Here is a 13,902-nt window from a genome sequence, read left to right on the forward strand (position 1 = left end):
TGATGAGGTTTAGCACACCTGAGCTAGAAATCCAGTATGTTCTAAAGTTCATAAGATAAATAACCTCTATACCATACAGCTTTGTCTTTTTTATTTCTATCCTGTGAGAATGAAATGAGCGGAAACTTCTCTATTGGTAGTTATTTAAAAAGAAAAGAAAAAAGAGGGGGAAAAAAAGGAAAATAATGAAGCATATTTTATTAGCTACTCTAAAAAAAACTTTCAATAGAGTACATAGAAAATGCCTAAATCACATCTTTTAATTGACAGAAGACAGTTATTGGAGTTTTAGAGACCTCAGTTGGGGTAAGCGGACTAATTGTGACCTTCTTTTCCACAAATCAGAGCATATAGCTGTGTTCACAGTCTGGCTCCTACCTTGCCTGGGAAAACATAAGGAAGAGCCATCTGCACAGGCCATACCTGGCAGAGAATATGCAGGTTGTTCCATCCCAGCAACTTAATCAAAAAGGTAGAACCTGAGCAAAGGCTCCATGCCTTGGTGAAAATAGATGCAAAGATATTTTTATTCCCTTTTATTCCCTAAGGAATTTTTATGGCTTTGTCCTCAATGTTTCAACAAATTAGAGCTGAGCAAACCTCCAGTAAGGGACAATTACAATTTGCTTCTTTTGAGTTCAAACACAAGAGCTAGCAAGAGTTTCATGGAAATGATTCAGAATCATACAAGTTATCTTGATCTTGGAATATCTATTATTATGTAAATACACTTTTCCTGGTGCTACACTGCAGTCCCCTCCAGTTCTTTGCAAAGTCACATGGAAAGTATCTGTGAGTGCAAGTGCTTGTGTGTGTGTGTGTAAGGCAATAACAAAACTTGTCATTTTGTAGCAGATATCCTGAGCCAAAGATCTTACCAAAAAACAGAGTTTGAAGTTCGGGAAACCACATTTGATATGTTAAATAGCATGACTTCTAAATGCAGGATGTTTAATATATGTATTTTAAATGAGGCTGCATAAATCTTAGAAATATGCATAACCCCAGCAACTTTTGTACTCTTTTGGAATTAAAACCAAACCAAACAATGTCCTCCAGGCATAGCCCCCAAAACTGGAGTTTAAATGTTTTGTCATCAACTCGTATGAAGATTCCTAAGACCACCAGTGGTCAAATAATCCTAAATTCTGAAAAGGTGCTATAGATTTATCTAATGGATCGTGCAGTCAAACCTGCAATTCACTGCAGTTGTCTTACTCTTTTGGGATGTATGAATGAGTAAATTGAAAATTGTCATGGATGAGATGGAAATCCACCCATTTATGGTGTTTGGCAGCCATTCCTATGGAACACGAGACTCCTGAAGAGTAAGGTTAATATCAATAAGTTACCAGTGCATTTATTTTCATTGTTTCTATGAGGAAACAAGAAAATGTGGTAATCTGATTTTTTTATCAGGTAACAGATTGTTTATATATTTAATATTTTTTGTTTCTCCTGCTCTATAATTTTTTTATAACTTGACTACTGTAATTCTGCAACAGTACTGCATTTAAGATATTCTTGTGGCACATTTATCTTGACAAAAATCCAGTTTACTAAGGGAATGTATTCTGATGCCATTAACAAGCAAAATACAATCTAAACCACAGACTCAAAAGGAAAACAATACCATGTTTCAAGGTAAATGCAGTGGACACCATAACACCAAGGTGCAAATCTGTGTGGTATACAGCAAAGTTTTGAAGGAAAGTAGCATTACTGCATCTCAGGGCTATTCAGAACATTTTCCCTGGGTTTTTTTTTTTTTGGTTGGTTGGTTGGTTGGTTGTTTTCAAGAAAATGGTTAAGATAGGAAAAACATCATTTAAATTAAACCAACAGAAGAAATCCTTACTTCAATAAGAGAATGTTAACTTTCGTATCCAAATAAAAATATTAAATCTTTCTTTCACTTTAAGAATTAAGAGCTAAATTAACATCAAAAAAATTAGTTGAATGATCAGACATTTACCTCTTTCCTGAAGTTTCAGGTCTTCTTTATGATTCTCAATACAAATAATTTTTAGTTTAATTCCCTCAGTATTTGAGTCAGTTTATTTTGTCAGGACAAAGTTCACTCCCAATACTAACTTTCTCACATAATTTTGTTTGTACTATCTTCACCAATGTCTAGCAGCACTGAGACCCTTCAGAGACATGAAATTTAACCAGTTTCAGGATTGGTTCACACCTTTCTCTTTACATAATCCACTGTGAGTATTAACATCGATCAGAAGTGCCTACCTTCAAAGGTGACTCAGAGTTTTATCTGGTTTTTCATTCCTCAGATATGAAAAACACTAAATTCCCGCATGAGTACAGTCTTAAGAACAATTTAAAAATCACTTCAATGAAAGCGAAGCCTCTAGGAGGGATGAGACCTTTTCTTAAACTGGTATGCCAAAATGTTTTTTCAAGCACATGATGCCATTTGCTAAGCTGAAAATGTTACACTTCCTTACTAATGGCTAAATATCACCTAGAGATAAATAAAGGACAACCTGACTAATTTAAAAGAAAGAAGTTTGAAATAATTTCCATTGAATAGTATCTTTTAATGTTTATCGTGAGTCTCCATTTGAGTGTTTCTTTTTGTGGTAACAGTAATGAAAGCTTAAACCTAAACTCAGTGACAGTAAATCCAGACAGTAAAACTAAACCCAGACAGACACACTGACAAAAACACATCTTGAAGTTCAGTCTTCTAGTAAAGCACTAGAATAGTAAGCAAACCTCAACCACCTTCCACAACGCTTGGAAGAAAAGAGGATAACAGTCACTCTACCTTTTGGAGTTCTTTTACTTCCTAAGCTCCTCCTTGATTCACCAAATCCATACATATATACATACAGGCATAATCTATATAACTGGATATAATAGATACAATTAGATAAAATATACTGTATGTACTAAATTCAGAATACCTGCACTCCAGCTACACTTATATTCTCTCTAGCTGCATGAGTTGAGACAAAATTTCCAGTTGTTTTGACACAGAATTTTTCAGAAATTAAGTTTATGGCCATAAATCACCTCTGATTACTTTAATAGGGTCATTTTGAATGTGAAGATGTCTTTGCAAGTTCATAAATTTTCTTGATAATTCTGTGCCTGTGGCTTGTATATCGTAATTCTGACAATTCATGCAGATAGCATTATGTCATAAATTACCACATTTAGTTTGGCATGAATCTCAGGTACTCATGAACACTGCCTCCATTATTTAAATATGTAATATATATGACACACGGGATTCAATATCCAAAATAAAGGAATACTTAGAAAAAAAATAACACTTAGATGAAGAATGAGGACTGGATTTTTCCTAACGATTTGGGATGCAATTCTAATTGGAAGAAAAAAAAAATCCATGATACCCTACACTTTGAAGCATTCTTGAAAGCCCAGTCTAAAAAAAATACATTCCCACATCAAGCATCGCATTATAATACCTTCTGCAAGATTTCTAATGACACAGAAGCATCTCACATAATACCCAGTTTATGTAATGAATGTGAAGAAAAAACAAAAGTAACTTTTGCTTTAAAATTAGCCTAGATGGATAACTCTCCCTGACAAAATCTATAACGCTTAAGATAAAATCTATATAATGTGAACTATTAGTATTTTGTTGAAAAGCCATTAGGCTTGACTATAAACCAGATGATACGAAAAATATTATGAACATAGCCCACTGCTATTGAACATAATTAGTTCTCAGGCTTTTAAACTTGCACACACTTATATTTTTACATCTGAGTGGCTCCACTGAAATCAATCATATATATCAAATAAAATTAAACTAATTTATACAGATTATACACCAAATCAAATCACATTAGATTAAACACCAAGTGCCCAGAAAATAAAAAACCTCCTCTAACAAAACTAGCCCATTCGATACAAAGTGACTGCATATTTTTTTTCATGGAATAGGCTGCAGCTTAATCATTTCAACCTTTAATTACTGCATCAGATAATGACTATTTTGAACATATGCTTCTCCGCTCTGCTAGAAGACATGAATGAAAGAGAAACAAGTTCATATGCATTCTACTGAGTGTGCATGTTTGGGGGAGGGAGCAGCAGGCTAAAGAGCAAAGGGAACCAAGTGGCAACAATTGGAGGAAATGGTGTCTGTAACAGCTGCTCCTTTCAGATTCCCCTAGAAGGAGACTGCCTGAGGTGGACCACAGCACAAAAGGATAAAGAAGATGAAAACTGATGCAAAGCAGGGAAATAACTGCTGAGACCCCTGAGTCTACACCCGAATAGTCCCAAGCTGTGTGGCAAGACCTCTTTAGCATGCTACAGAAGCTGGTGATGAACTACATATTACCATGAGGCAAACTGGCTCCAAGCAGTATTGTCTGCATGTTATGTGTAATGATAACCAGTGCTCCTCTGGGAACAGGATGCAATGATTTCATCTCCGTAAGCATCTGAGCTCCCCTTGGATACAGAGACCATTAAACTGAGAACAGAAGGGTAAATCTTAGGCAATGATTTCCAATTGGAGAGGGAAGACAACTTGTGCTCTACACTACCGTCAACCACTGATACTTTACTGCTGCCTGTGTTGATCATAGGACAACAGGAAATAAAATTGTACCCCTTTTTCTAAGTCCCAGTGTATTTTCTGAATGAAAGTACTTGATAGGTTTCTTATGTAATATTATTGGAAATGCCACTATATTATTGACACAGAAAAGTATTGGTAGTTTCATTACTGTTAAAATAACATTTTACACTCTTAACATAATGTATCATTTGTTTTGTACTACAGAGACCTTCTTGCCCTTTTAACATAATTGCACATTGCTTTCCTTAACTGTCCGGGGAGTTTGTAGGATTAAAAACGATAGGCACAACCTATTATTTATATATTTTAAATTAATAGTAGCAAGCAGTATATTACAAAATTCAAGGTTTCAGAAGCTCCTTTAAAAAAAATTCCACATACAACAAAAAAAAATAGAACTTGCAAATGCTTGCTGTAACTTTTTGACAGGAGACATGGGGGAGCAATGAAGGGAAAGGAGCAGCAATAAAATGTAGACACAACTGATCCTGAGGAAATAATACCAGGACACCTAATATTTTTGACACTTTCAAGAGTAGTTTGATCCTTTGTATATCCAGGAGACTGTGCAGTCCTGTTCATTAATTAATTTCTCCTGTGATGGAGAGATCAAGTATGTATGCAGGCTTCTCCATTTAGCACATTTGCTTATCTTCATAATTCAAACACTGTATTGTGACTCTCAGAAAATTAACAGAAAAGTTGTTCAGGCAAGAATGCCAACACACTTGTAAGTCAAACTGCAGTACAAAAGATTCTAGTCTAACCTATCATACTGTATTCCTAGGAGAGATAAAATATCATATTCTCATTGGTGTTGCAACTATTAGATACAATTTTATAAAATTATACAGAGCTTTAAAATTTTGAAATATTTTCACATTCAGCTACAGACTTTAATGGCAATGGATGTGAGAACAGGCTCCCACTTTCCAGAATTCAGTTGATTTATACAGAAGATAGGCCTATCAGCAAGGAAGAATTATGTATAAAGATGGTCAATAACTTTCAGAAAAATCATATCACAAATGAGAAAAAGCTTGTAAACGACATTTTGAGACAGAAATCTAGACCCCTCCTACACCGCAGAAGCCATGCAAGTAATACTGAAATGTATGCTGAACTCATTCTGTGATTTCTAGTGGTCTATTTCTGAAAAAAAAAATAAACCATCGTAACAAATACCCACAATGAATGATCTCTATAAATCATGCTCACTAATAGAACACTGAGTCACTCTGCAGTTAAAGGAACAAACAGAAATAATAATTATCCAGCTGATTAATTGCAATAATTAAGGACAAAATATTCAAACAAATTAAATATCCACAGAATATTTCTAAGAGGATCACGGAGGACTGCGACTTCTCTGATGGCTGGCACAAACAAATCAAGTTGCTGTTTATCTTTCCTCTCACACTGAATCTATGAGGAATTAGAGAAACCCTCCTTCCAGACAAGAATTCCACATGTAGAACTCTCATTGTCTTAGAATTGTTAAGGCTCAAGGGAAACGAGAACAGTAGTTTGAACTCAAGTATCAGCAAAAGATATTGCATCATCATTACAGCTTTTCATACCAAAAGCAATTCATACTTCTTCTAAATTCCTGATGATCTGACAAACTCGACATGTGAATCAATGCATTTTTCATTGTTGCTCAGAAATATACTGTATCAAACTAATCTGCAAAAAAAAGGGTGTTTTTACAACCCCCTAACTAAATAAAAACTGTTTTATATATGCATATATACAGGGGAAAAAAAGCTAGTCACAAAAGCTAGTCAGTTCTGGAATTTACTGGAACCAGAAGTGTTTAAGCCACATGGATCCGTGCCTACAGAACTCGATATAAAAGGTCTGTGAGCCAAGTCTCTTCAAGTCTTTTCCACTCTCCAAATGCCTAAGATGCCAAGGAGGCAGAGAAAGGCACTGAGAAAGCTAAAGCAACTTTAAAATAAACTTACTGATAATGCTGGTTGTTGTTCTCCAGAAAAATGATATGCCAAACTTAAGCAATATGCAGCTTCTCCTTCCATCTTCACGTTACCTGCTAAAGGAAGGATTAAAGTTACAGTTACCAATGTAAGCTGAACTAAATGACCTGAGTGCAGACAGTTCTTGCAGGTTCTTATATACTATAGAGATGTTAAAATACTGTAGTGAATTTTTCCTTCTCTTTACTCCTGCCGTTTATCTCTATCCAAAAATATCCAGTGGTAATTAAAAAGAGAGACGATGGATTTGAACAAACTTCAACAAGAAGGTTCAGCAAAGTCAGAGAAAATATCTTTCAGTAATGAAGTAAAATCAAATTAACATGCTGTAATGTTCTCTGTCACTAAGTGTTTAATAATAGTCCCAGTGTCTTCACTTTAGAAAACCACTCAATATACAAAATAAAAACTAGCTACAAATTTGTAATATACCCTAATATATAAACACAAAATACATATTGATCCATTCACTTTGCTAATGTGAACCTTAGTGAAACACCATGAGAAGAGAACCATCAGCAGACCAGTTTCATCTCTCTTCTTCTCATGGCTATTTTACAAGCTAATGTAGGCTAAAATAGCTTAAAAAATAGGTAGGTTTTTCTTGCAAGCAGTAGTTATAGAAAATTCTGCACAGGTACATCACACTTTTCCATGCCAGGTTTTGTTTCACTGATACTGATCTAACAAACTGCTTGCTGGTCTTTTTTAGCTATTTTAGCCTCAACAGAAAAACATCAATTCAATACTGAAATAAATATACGTTAATTATAGAAGTTCTTACTATATCACACTACACTCAAAAATTTCCCTCCAGAACATAAGTATCCATTTAAAAAACTTGTAGATAAAATTACATTAAAAATAGCCAAAAATCTTTCTTTTGCTCAATATCAATCTACTTCATTGAACAGTGAAAAATCAACCTGAAGCATAACTGTATATCAGGGTAGTTTGTAAAATGCATAAATTAATGTAGCTGCAATGAAAAGGGAGATTACCTGCTTACAATTGTCAGACTAATTCTTTCTGTCCAAACACATAGAAGCCTACATCTAGTTCTGGAACTCTCTGACTGATAGCAATTGCTGAGGTTATAGGAGTGCTCTATCTATAGCACTTAATAAGTTACTTAAAATTATTAAAAGCCTGTAAATCAAAAACCTCATTTTTTTCCCCAACACTCAATATCCCTTAAAAGGCTTAATAAGGCCAAAGGGTACAAAAATGCAGTTTTGCAGAAGAATAATGTTCAAAGTTGCTAGGGAGGTAAAAAACTTTCTTCCTCGCTCAGGAATAGTTTGAGAGTCTGAAGTGGGTAATATCTAATTCTAGTTCACAAAATACATAACCACAGATGATGGTCCAGAAGGACAGAATGGACACTAGAGATGGCATCTCATACCCCGTATGGCTCTGGAATGAGGACTGGAGAACTCCTCAGAAAGAAGTTTTAAAATTTAAAGAGAAAAACAGCAAGTATACTGTGCATAGTGAGATTTAATACATGCCTTACGAACTATTGAAAATGACTGAGTTGAAGTAAAGGCACTGGAACATCTGCCTGGTCAAAGTAAGCTGTGGAAGACATCAGATCCATTTTGACAATCTCTTAATTTCCAGCAGTTTTCACTAGCAATAAGAAGTTGTTGATGGGAAATTTCATCAACAATTCTTATAGCTACTAGAGTAAATATTAGCAGCAGCAGTTTTACTCCAGCTGTGATTTAAGCATGTATTACACACAACAGCTACAGAAAAAGCTAAAAGCTTGTACTTGATCAACAGGTGCAGCTGAAAGAAACTGAGAAGTTATGGGGTACATGTATCCTTCTTTAGCTGCTTGATTGTATTGGCATTCTCAGTATTTGGGTATGTTCTCCCAAGAGAAAAGTTCTAAGCAGGCAACTAACAAAACAGATCTACTAAAATGTACATAAACCAAAAATAGGTTATTTAGTGATTTAACTAAAAGTAAAAAAATACAGCCAAATGCAACCATATAGTTCACAAATTAAACATTCCGTGTGGAAAGAATTGAATCCTTGCCCCCCAAGTCCTGTTCAGTTTATTTCCCCAAAATTACAACAGAAAAGCATTTAAATTTCAAATGGTGTTTTAAAATATTATCCTTCCTGAGATAAGGCAAGATAAGAAATTTTGGTTCTTTAGAGTTACTGAAGTCAAAGACTGTACAATAAAATCCCCTGAAACAGAAATAATTTGCTAGCACTTTTAAAAATAATAAACAGCAAAATTCACACAGGATTAGATGCCCAAAAGCTTGTTCATTTTTTCCAGCTTGTTCCATTTTATCCAAGAGTATCTACAGGCCTAATAAAGGTATTTCTTTTTATTTCTTTGTTTCACTGAATACATTTTATACTTTTCTATAGAATGCTATGTTATACTATCTACCTGTACAGTCACATATTCATTTGTGGCAAAGCTTATTTTAAAATTTGGAAAATATTTTAAATTTTTTTGGCCCTTTTTGATATTTTAATTCTATCTATCCCAACTATTACTCAAAGGCTCAGAAACAGATTAATGTAGGGCATACATTATTAAATTAAAAAACGTATCTAATGTATCTGCTTATAAATATTGAATTAATATTATATATTAATTGTATGTGCAATTCATATGCAAAATATGCCCCTTAAGGAATACCATGAAAGGCTCTTGAATTGCTGTGCATGGAAAAAGGTTACTATTGGAAAACCGCTGTCTTACTTCTGAGAAGCCCTCCAATAATCATCTAGGAAAATCATCCAGAAAAAGTAATTCCGTAGAAGTGGACTATTAACAGTATCTTTTGAGAAACAAGCATTATTAAGCTTCCCTCCAAAAAGTCTGGAAAAATATGTGTGTTTTCATAAAGTTAACTGGCAAGATTTGCTTTCTTTTTTCCATTCCTCTCATATGTAAAAAATGCTCCAGAGCACAGTATTTCTAGCTGATCAGCATCTCACACCACATGTAGCATTCAAATGCTATTCTAATTCCCCCAGTCCTAAACCTATCCACACAAAATGGGCAAAGCTTCATAGAGTCATTACTTAGAACAAGACAGTGATGAGGAGTAGTCACCATGGATTTCAAACAGGAAATTTGTGCTTCACCAACCTGATGGCTTTCTATGATAAGATGAAAGGCTTGATGGATGAAGGTAAAAGAATGGATATTTTTATCTCAATTTTAGCAAGACTTCTGACACCATCTCATAAGATCTTCATATGGGTTCTGACAAAGGATCACTTCGATAAACAGACAGGGAGGTAAACTGAAAGTAGAGGAGCTGCTGGCCTTCAACAGGGTGTAAGCAGCAGCATGAAGTCTAGTGGAAGGCCAGTCACCAGTGGAGTACTCGGGGATCAATACTGGTACCAAGACTGACCAGTATCTTCATTAATGACCCAGATTGGGGTGACCAAGTGCATCCTCAGCATGTTGTGGACATTACAAAACTGGGGAGGATGGGTTGATCCAGAAGGCAGGTGGCTGTGCTGCCATTCAGATGGACTTTGGCAGTCTTATGAAGTTCAGGAAAGGGAAATGCACAGTCCTGCACCTGGGGCAGGACAACCCCAGGCACCAGCTCAGGCCATGAGCTGACGGGGTGGAAAGGACCTCGGCAGAGAAGGACATCGGTTTCCCAGTGGACAGCAAGTCCATAAGGCAGCAATGCTCATTCATGGTAGAACCTACCAACGGGATCCCAGGCTGCATCAGGCAGAGCATTTCAAGCAGGTTATGGAGGGGGTGATCCTTTGCCGCTACTCAGCACGGGTGTGCTGACCCCAGGAGTGCTGTGTCCCATTCTGGGCCCCCCAGCACAAGAGAGAGAGGGACACAGCAGAGTGAGTTCAGCAAAGGGCTGCAGAGATGACTGAGGGACTGGGAGCATCTCTCCTAGGAGGAGCAGCTGAGGGAACTGGAACTGTTGAGACCACAGGAGAGAAGGCTCGGGGTGATCTTACCAGTACCTCTTTGGCATAAGTAAAGCAGAGGAAACCAGGCTCTTCTCTGTGGTGCTCAGTGACAGGGTAAGAAGCAAAAGGCACAAAGTGGAATTCTATCTGAACTCAACAAAACACTTTGTATTTGTGAGGGTGTTTGAACAGTGGAAAGTGTTTCCCAGAGTGGTTATGGAGTCTCTAGCTGTAGAAATACCAAAATCTTGACTTGATCTAGTCCTGGGCAGACTGCTCTAGCCAACCTGATGATTTCCAGAGGTCTCTCTTCCTACTTCTGCTATTCTCTGATTCTCTAATTTGTTACTTTAGGTTTCAGAGTATTTATGTATATTAAGATATTCAGAAGAAGAAAACTGGTTTTTTGCAAGTACTAAATAACTATGTAGAGAGAAAAGGTCATTTTCTGGCAGATAATATCACTCAAAAATTGCCAAATCAGCAGTGACTAGCCAATCAAAATCAGTGACCTAAGCTTCTGTCAGTGACCTCACTTTCTGATTATGGGTTCACAGTTTTACATTATTATTCCCACAAGATTGTCAGGTTTGTTTAGAGATAAAGCTTTGAGGAATCTAAAAGTTTCTTTGCTGTCAGCAGGAAGGCATTTCTGCCTTAGTGAGATCTGCAAGTGTATTGATAGCATTTGTCTTTGAATTTCACAGGAAATAATCACCCAAACACTTCACAATTTCTACTTTACTCTTGGGAACATCATGACATTCACAGAGAATAAAGGGATGGGAAAGCATTATTTTCCACCTACCTTCTTTTGCCATCTTTAAAGCTTTTATTAGTGTTTTGATGGCCTCTTGGTGTTCTTTATTTTCTAGCATTTTGTCTGCTAGTAATGTATAAATTCTCCAGAGATGCTCACATGCCAGTAAATTGTAAGTATGGCCTGTCTCATCTGTCCATGATGATCCCTCTGTTAGCTGATAAAATGCTTCATAATGCTCAGTAGCTTCCATGACATGACCTGAAAAATGTCATTCATAATTAAAATCAGTTCAATCAACAAAAAATTTTAAAAGTCAGTAGATTATAATAATTTTATTATTAGAAAGTAAGTTGCAGCCAAACATTTCACAGATTTTTCAAGAATCTTCAATATGTAACTCACAGATCACTGGAAAAAATTGCCAAATCTCACAGCGGCCAGTAATGCTAAAATTACAGTGTATCACATTTTAAATGATCTTTCCTTTGTAGATTTACAATGTTAAGGGGGTGTGATCCCAAGGATGCAAAGTCAGGATTTTCTAGAAAGTAAATTTATTCTATATTCATGAATATAGCCTTTGTTGTTCTCGCATATTAAAATTACATCTATGCATAAATAATCACAATTGAAACCGTTCCTTAAGTTTCTTTTTCCATAATGAAAACCTGTGCTGAAAGATTTGAAATGTGGAGGATAAAGGTACCAAAACTGTGGGGAAAAAAGAATAATAATCTTTATTCAAATAAATTAATTGATGAAAAAAGAATTATTATGCAAAGTAATTTATTCAACAATTATTACCAGGCCAGCTCTGGTGAGTTTATCTAGTAGATTTACTGCAAGAGCATTAACCATTGATAAATTAATTATTGAGTCTGAAGTAATATACTTCAAGGTCTTCAATAAGTTACTCAAATATCTTTAAGGCAAAGAAAAGTTTGATGATAGAGTTCATTAATTTTAACATTCAAGTAGTTTTCCTTCTACCTTCATTTAGATTTATCTCTGTGCATACAATTCAGTCGAGAAGCCTTCTATGTTTTCTGGACAACGGACATTCAAAGCCCTTGGAAAGAACAGAAAAGCTTTTCCTCATACATAATGGGTGCTGAAAAACTGCTGTGAAGCAGGTGAGACCATTTACATTGAAAATAATTAAAAAACCCCACATTCTGGTCACAGTACCTTGTTTAACAGAGAATATTCTACAGCGGGGAGAACTGGTGAATGTGACTCTGCCTTCATTAGTTTGTGTGTGTGTGAGGGAGGAATCTTGTCCCATAGATCATTAACACTATCAAATGCTATTTCTATTAAAAGCTGAAACAAACCATAAACTAAGCTCATTTAGATGTGTTTGTAGCTTACACCTCTTCTGAAACATGCTTCATAAGGAACTACTACTGTTTTGCAGGGGGTTTTTTACAGTGCTGCATTCAAATTGCAAAAAGAACCAGGGTGGAGAAAAGTTGTTTCCCAGTTGTAGGAAAGGAAGGGAGAAAAGCATGGAGAAGGATCTTCTTTAAGCATTCCTAGAGAAAATGAAGCTAGTTCCCCAGGCCTCTAGTTAACCTAAAGGCAGCAGAACAGCTATGACAGATTTCTCTTATTAACTCAATTTAGATTTGTCTTTTGCATATGTTACCCCTTTATAACCATGCTTTCAACTCTGCAATATAAAACATAACTCATCTTTATTAGAATTAAATTTATTTTCATATTAAGCTTCTCTGGTGATTAAAATGAGTTCAACTAAAACTGACAAGCAGAAGAAACTTCTCTTTCAACGAGGAAACGAATCAAATGAGTTTCATGGACAAATTATTTTAAGGCTGTACAACCTGTGATTCATATAAGAGTCCCAGAGGACACAACAAGTGCTGAAGAGTGAAGAGCCAGGTGAAAGGGGACCCAGCAGGCTTTATTCAGTTCTACTCTAGCTAGGGACAGATATGGGACAGGTGGCCCAAACCACTGGGAAAACAGGAGGAGATCTATACATTCTTTCCAAAATATCACATACTTGACATGAGACCGAACAAATAGAAATGTGAAGGGAAATTATCACAATCAGGAGAAGCGGTTTAGGGACTCACTGACAGTACATGTAACAGGAAATAGAGATATAGACTTGCTAAAGTCAGATGAAAACTCCTGTCCATTCTTAAGAGGCTTCCAATTAAATCTGAGTTTCTGCCTATCCAGTCCAGCTAACTCCTTAAGGAATCATCAACTCGAAATTCCAGTTATCCAAGTTGGTAAATGCAGATTTAAGATAGTTGAGTTGAAATTTAACATTAGTAGCTAGATCTAGCACTTTGTTCACTTGTATAGTTACAAGCACATACACACTCCTACTTGAAATTCTTCCCAAAGTTCAATAATGAATTGATTGTTCTTTTGAAAGGATATTGTCCTACATGTCCGTGATCTGGATCTCTGACACACTACAAGTGTATGGATTCTTTAGAATAATAGAATTTGATTCATGTGTTACTCAAAAACTTTTAGTATGAATGGGAGGCAGCAAACAAATGAGTGATATCACCTGGATGTCTAATCTGAAGCTGAACAAAGTATCTGAGTTTCTCCTAAAACTCCGTAATATAATCTCTTAAT

At 35.8% G+C, this 13,902-nt stretch overlaps 1 protein-coding gene across 6 annotated transcripts in view; it reads right to left on the reverse strand.

Annotated features, from left to right (window-relative positions):
- The window catches only part of TTC29 (tetratricopeptide repeat domain 29), a 192,612-nt gene that overhangs the window by 65,282 nt on the left and 113,428 nt on the right, over nt 1-13,902 (reverse strand). For 5 of the 6 annotated variants that reach the window (XM_027652945.1, XM_027652941.1, XM_027652939.1 and 2 more), the window contains exons 6-7: nt 11,326-11,538; nt 6,553-6,638 (exon numbers count right to left, since the gene is read on the reverse strand). In XM_027652945.1, the coding sequence (XP_027508746.1) occupies nt 6,553-6,638; nt 11,326-11,538 (299 nt within the window). The remainder of the gene's footprint in view (nt 1-6,552; nt 6,639-11,325; nt 11,539-13,902) is intronic. The other variant, XM_027652940.1, reaches the window with a different exon arrangement.

This window comes from Corapipo altera, unplaced genomic scaffold, assembly GCF_003945725.1.
Source record: "Corapipo altera isolate COAL_440 unplaced genomic scaffold, ASM394572v1 69, whole genome shotgun sequence".
NCBI lineage: Eukaryota > Metazoa > Chordata > Aves > Passeriformes > Pipridae > Corapipo > Corapipo altera.